Source organism: Kogia breviceps, chromosome 12, assembly GCF_026419965.1.
Source record: "Kogia breviceps isolate mKogBre1 chromosome 12, mKogBre1 haplotype 1, whole genome shotgun sequence".
In the NCBI taxonomy this organism is placed as follows: Eukaryota; Metazoa; Chordata; class Mammalia; order Artiodactyla; family Physeteridae; genus Kogia; species Kogia breviceps.
Window position 1 is genome coordinate 95,719,990 of NC_081321.1, and position 6,000 is coordinate 95,725,989.

The 6,000-nt window shown below is 50.6% G+C and overlaps 1 protein-coding gene across 1 annotated transcript in view; it reads left to right on the top strand.

Annotated features, from left to right (window-relative positions):
* The window catches only part of EP300 (E1A binding protein p300), a 71,592-nt gene extending 66,673 nt beyond the window's left edge, over positions 1 to 4,919 (top strand). The window contains exons 30-31 of the mRNA XM_059081018.2: positions 2,124 to 2,405; positions 2,619 to 4,919. Of these exons, the coding sequence (XP_058937001.1) occupies positions 2,124 to 2,405; positions 2,619 to 4,826 (2,490 nt within the window). The 3' untranslated portion in view covers positions 4,827 to 4,919. The remainder of the gene's footprint in view (positions 1 to 2,123; positions 2,406 to 2,618) is intronic.
* The last annotated feature ends 1,081 nt before the right edge of the window (positions 4,920 to 6,000 follow it).

Genomic DNA, 6,000 nt, shown 5'->3' on the forward strand with positions numbered 1-6,000 from the left:
GGATGCCCACTGTGGTTGGTATTTATGACGTGAGCACCAGACCATTTGAAATTCAGAAGGAAGAAAATCATTTGAGGGGAAAGAATGCAAAAAGAGGCTGCTGGCTAGAGTGGGTCGTGAGAATAGGAAATGGTAAGCCGTCTTTGATTTGTAGCTGTTATAACGCTAGCTGGTGTGTAAGCTTAGTTTGTCTGACCCTGTTGTTTGTAATCCTTTTATGTTTGTATTTCTGTCTGTTCAGGAGATTGGCTTGTTGGGTATCTTTATTGTTTTGTTTTAGACCAAGCTCCTTAGAACTCTAATGGAACTTAGGCAAAACGAATGAATATTTGCCTTCCTGAAAGGGAACTGGGAAGTGTAGAGAATTGAAGAAAAGTGAAACTTTGATATATGCACCTGTAACACCTCAGCAAAGTTAAAACTTCGAATTATTTCATTATTTAAATTGTTTATTTATTGTTGTAGATAGTTTGGGAATATAACTGGGTGTGTTGCACTTCTTCCCCCCAGCGTCATCACTGCTAAGGTGAGGAGTCTTGAAGCGTAATTCATGTCAGTTTGTTTTTTGATTTTTTTTTTTTTTTAACATCTGTTTGACTCTGTTCAGACATCATAGTCAAGTTCTTATAGGAAGAGCCCATTATGTGGAGAGGGAACTTGAAGGCTTGGTTCAAGGTGTGGATGCCTCACTTAGATAATGATTGTCAGCTGTTTTGAGCAATATCTAGTGTCACAGAATTCTATCAAACAGCAATTGGGAAAAGCCCTTAGCGTATGTCGTAATAGGTGTGACTTAAGTTGTGGATACATCATCTGAAGAAGATGTGGGTAGTAGTCACCTGTTAGGAGTTAGAATCTAAGGTCGTCAATTTAGGTTAATTCAAGTATTGTCTTAGCTCTAGGGTGACATACAGTGGAATCAGTCATAATGGTTGTTACTGGATGGTTGACCATAGTGAAGATTTCCTAGGGAGTCACCAGATGGTTTTATCTGCCCCTCTTTTGCAGACATTCCCTACTTGTTAGATCCAGTACTTGCCTGTGTGTGATCACATTTTCAAAATGCTCTTCCTTGCTTTATGAGTGCTTTCTTTGAGCCACAATATCAAACCCAGTATTACAAGGTCAGACACACATCATAGTCCTCCCTTGATGTTTTTAACTTTTGGCATCTGTTTTTATGTCTTTAGTCAGTGTGTGCACTCTTGTCCTATGTTTTCTTTTTTTGTTTTTTTTCAAGTTTTTGTTTTTGGCCACACTGTGTGGCATGCAGGGCCTTAATAGCTCCGCAGCCAGGGATGGGACCCCACCCCCTGCGGTGGAAGCACGGAGTCCTCAGCACAGGCTTCAACTTGTGCTATTACTGGAGCAAGGACGAAGGAGGTTTTGCTTTTCATTTTCCTACCCCCCTACCAACATTTTTTTTCCTCCAAACTTACAGGAAAGTCATATAGAAGATGCCCTCTCATAGCCTTCACTTAGATTTACCAGCTGTTAACATTCTGCTACATTTTCGTTACCTTTATTTCAGCAAGTCCCTTCTAAGAAGGAAGGACGTCTTCCGCATAAGCGTGCTGTGGCTTCACACTCAGGGAACTTCGCCCATTGCCGCCATCGCATGACTGCCCCCCCTGCTCCATGTCGAGTTGCCAGGTTTCAGTTCCTGGCCTTATTTTCTTAACATGACCTGGGCATTTTGTGGGAGACTCCAGGCGAATTGTTTTATAGAATGTCCCTCAATTTGGATTTTTCTGTTTCCTTATGAGTAGAGTCAGGTTAAACCATGGATTGCATTTGAAAGTAGACCACTTTGAGGCAAAATGTCCACTGTACGGTGCTGTACCCGACCAGTCTTCTTTTGAAGAAATTATTGAATGAGGTAGAAAACATAAGATGTAGATTCTTTAAGCCCATCGTAGACAGTCCCAGAGAAGAGCACAGAGGTAGTGAAGCAGGACAAAGAGGGCCATGACGTGTATGTGACCTTGCGAGGTGGTCATTAGAACTAAGCCAGGCATCCTGGCCCCCCAGGTGCACAGCCTGGCCAACCCGTCCGCGGCATCTGCTCCAGTGCCCCGTGGTGCTCTAGTGCCAGCGTCAGGATGAGACTGTCTGTTTTGCAGGTCTTCTTCGTGATCCGTCTCATCGCCGGCCCCGCCGCCAACTCCCTGCCTCCCATCGTTGACCCTGACCCCCTCATCCCCTGCGACCTGATGGACGGGCGGGATGCCTTTCTCACCCTCGCAAGGGACAAGCACCTGGAGTTCTCCTCACTCCGAAGAGCCCAGTGGTCCACCATGTGCATGCTGGTGGAGCTGCACACCCAGAGCCAGGACCGCTTCGTCTACACCTGCAACGAGTGCAAGCACCACGTGGAGACGCGCTGGCACTGCACCGTGTGCGAGGTAGGCCCCGGCGGGGGAGGGGCAGGGGGCCTTCCTGGGCTCCGGGGCCACTGGTGAATAACAGGACGGGGTGGGCGGGGCCTGGTCTCAAATCTGAGTGGTTGGTTAGAGGCTTTTTCTAAAACGGGGCTTTTTAGTCCAAGCAGAGTATGTAAATACTTTTGAATGACTTTAATCCTGGAGAGTTGACCTGCACCTGTGTCTTCCCCCCAGGATTATGATTTGTGTATCACCTGCTATAACACTAAAAACCATGACCACAAAATGGAGAAACTCGGTCTCGGGTTAGATGACGAGAGCAACAACCAGCAGGCCGCGGCCAGCCAGAGCCCGGGAGACTCCCGCCGCCTGAGCATCCAGCGGTGCATCCAGTCTCTGGTCCACGCCTGCCAGTGCCGAAATGCCAACTGCTCCCTGCCCTCCTGCCAGAAGATGAAGCGGGTTGTGCAGCACACCAAGGGCTGCAAGCGGAAGACCAACGGAGGGTGCCCCATCTGCAAGCAGCTCATTGCCCTCTGCTGCTACCACGCCAAGCACTGCCAGGAGAACAAGTGCCCCGTGCCCTTCTGCCTCAACATCAAGCAGAAGCTCCGGCAGCAGCAGCTACAGCACCGGCTCCAGCAAGCCCAGATGCTCCGCAGGAGGATGGCCAGCATGCAGCGGGCTGGCGTGGTGGGGCAGCAGCAGGGCCTGCCCTCCCCGACGCCTGCGACCCCGACCACGCCCACCGGCCAGCAGCCGACCACCCCGCAGACGCCCCAGCCCCCCTCCCAGCCCCAGCCCACCCCTCCCACCAGCATGCCGCCCTACTTGCCCAGGACTCAGGCTGCTGGCCCGGTGTCCCAGGGCAAGGCGGCCGGCCAGGTCACCCCCCCGACCCCTCCGCAGGCTGCTCAGCCACCCCTTCCAGGACCCCCGCCTGCAGCGGTGGAAATGGCGATGCAGATTCAGAGGGCAGCCGAGACGCAGCGCCAGATGGCCCATGTGCAAATTTTTCAAAGGCCGATCCAGCACCAGATGCCCCAAATGACTCCGATGGCCCCCATGGGTATGAACGCACCCCCCATGGCCAGAGGTCCCGGTGGGCATTTGGAGCCAGGGGTGGGGCCCACAGGGATGCAGCAGCCACCACCATGGGCCCAAGGAGGATTGCCTCAGCCCCAGCACCTGCAGCCCGGGATGCCCAGGCCAGCCATGATGTCAGTGTCACAGCATGGTCAGCCCCTGAACATGGCTCCCCAACCGGGATTGGGCCAGGTAGGTGTGAGCCCTCTCAAACCGGGCACTGTGTCTCAACAAGCCTTACAAAACCTTCTGCGGACTCTCAGGTCTCCCAGCTCCCCCCTGCAGCAGCAACAGGTGCTTAGTATCCTTCACGCCAACCCCCAGCTGTTGGCTGCGTTCATCAAGCAGCGGGCTGCCAAGTACGCCAACTCCAATCCGCAGCCCCTCCCCGGGCAGCCCGGCGTGCCCCAGGGCCAGCCAGGGCTGCAGCCCCCCACCATGCCGGGCCAGCAGGGGGTCCACTCCAGCCCCGCTATGCCGAACTTGAATCCCATGCAGGCGGGCGTCCAGAGGGCCGGCCTGCCCCAGCAGCAAGCGCCGCAGCAGCAGCTCCCACCGCCCATGGGGGGGATGAGCCCCCAGGCTCAGCAGATGAGCATGAATCACAGCACCATGCCGGCGCAGTTCCGAGACATTCTGAGGCGGCAGCAGATGATGCAGCAGCAGCAGCAACAGCAGCAGGGAGCGGGGCCGGGAGTCGGGCCTGGGCTGGCCAGCCACAGCCAGTTCCAGCCGCCCCAGGGCCTGGGCTACCCTGCCCCCCAGCCGCCGCCGCCGCCGCCGCCGCCCCGGATGCAGCAGCACATGCAGCACCTGCAGCAAGGGAGCGGGGGCCAGCTGGGCCAGCTCCCCCAGGCCCTGGGGCCAGAGGCAGGAGCCGGTCTGCAGGCCTATCAGCAGCGACTCCTTCAGCAACAGATGGGGTCACCCGCTCAGCCCAACCCCATGAGCCCCCAGCAGCATATGCTCCCGAGTCAGGCTCAGTCCCCGCACCTTCCAGGCCAGCAGATCCCATCTCTCTCCAATCAAGTGCGGTCTCCCCAGCCTGTTCCTTCTCCGCGGCCACAGTCCCAGCCCCCCCACTCCAGCCCTTCCCCACGGATGCAGCCTCAGCCTTCTCCACACCACGTTTCCCCACAGACCAGTTCTCCACATCCCGGACTGGTCGCTGCCCAGGGCAACCCCATGGAACAAGGGCATTTTGCCAGCCCGGACCAGAATTCGATGCTCTCTCAGCTGACTAGCAATCCAGGCATGGCAAACCTCCATGGTGCCAGCGCCACGGACCTGGGACTCAGCACCGACAACTCAGACTTGAATTCAAACCTCTCACAGAGTACACTAGACATACACTAGAGACACCTTGTAGTATTTTGGGAGCAAAAAAATTATTTTCTCTTAAGACTTTTTGTACTGAAAACAATTTTTTTGAATCTTTCTTAGCCTAAAAGACAATTTTCCTTGGAACACACAAGAACTGCGCGGTAGCTGTTTGTGGTTTAAAGCAAACATGCGAAATGAACCTGAGGGGTGATGATTGATAGAACACAAAGAATCTATTTTTGTTATGGCTGGTCCCCACCAGCTTGGTTTTTTTTCCCTTGTGTGTTTGGTTCAAGTGTGCACTGGGAGGAGGCTGAGGTCTGTGAAGCCAACCACATGCTCCTGCCTTGCACCTCCAATAGGTTTTATTATTTTTTTTAAATTAATGAAAATATGTAATATTAATAGTTATTATTTACTGGTGCAGATGGTTGACATTCTTCCCTATTTTCCTCACTTTATGGAAGAGTTAAAAAAGAACATTTCTAAAACCAGAGGACAAAAGGGGTTAATGTTACTTTAAAATTACATTCTATATATATATAAATATATATAAATATATATTAAAATACCAATTTTTTTCTCTGGGTGCAAAGATGTTCATTCTTTTAAAAATGTTTAAAAAAAAAAAAAAAAAAAGGAAAAAAAAGTCCCCTTTCCTCCCATCAAGTCAACTTTTGTGCTCCAGAAAATTTTCTATTCCGTAAGTCTGATCGTAAAAACTTCAAGTATTAAAGTAATTTGTACATGTAGAGAGAAAAATGACTTTTTCAAAATATACAGGGGCAGCTGCCAAATTGATGTATTATATATTGTGGTTCTGTTTCTTGAAAGAATTTTTTTCGTTATTTTTACATCTAACAAAGGAAAAAATTAAAAAGAGGGTAAGAAACGATTCCAGTGGGATGATTTTAACATGCAAAATGTCCCTGGGGTTTCTCCTTTGCTTGCTTTCTTCCTCCTTACCCTGTCCACCCCCAAAACACACACATACACACACACACACACACACACACACACACACACACACACACACTTTCTGTAAAACTTGAAAATAGAAAGCAAAAACCCTCAACTTGTAAATCATGAGATTAAAGTTGATTACTTATAAATATGAACTTTGGATCACTGTATAGACTGTTAAATTTGATTTCTTATTACCTATTGTTAAATAAACTGTGTGAGACAGACACCTGACTTGGTTTCA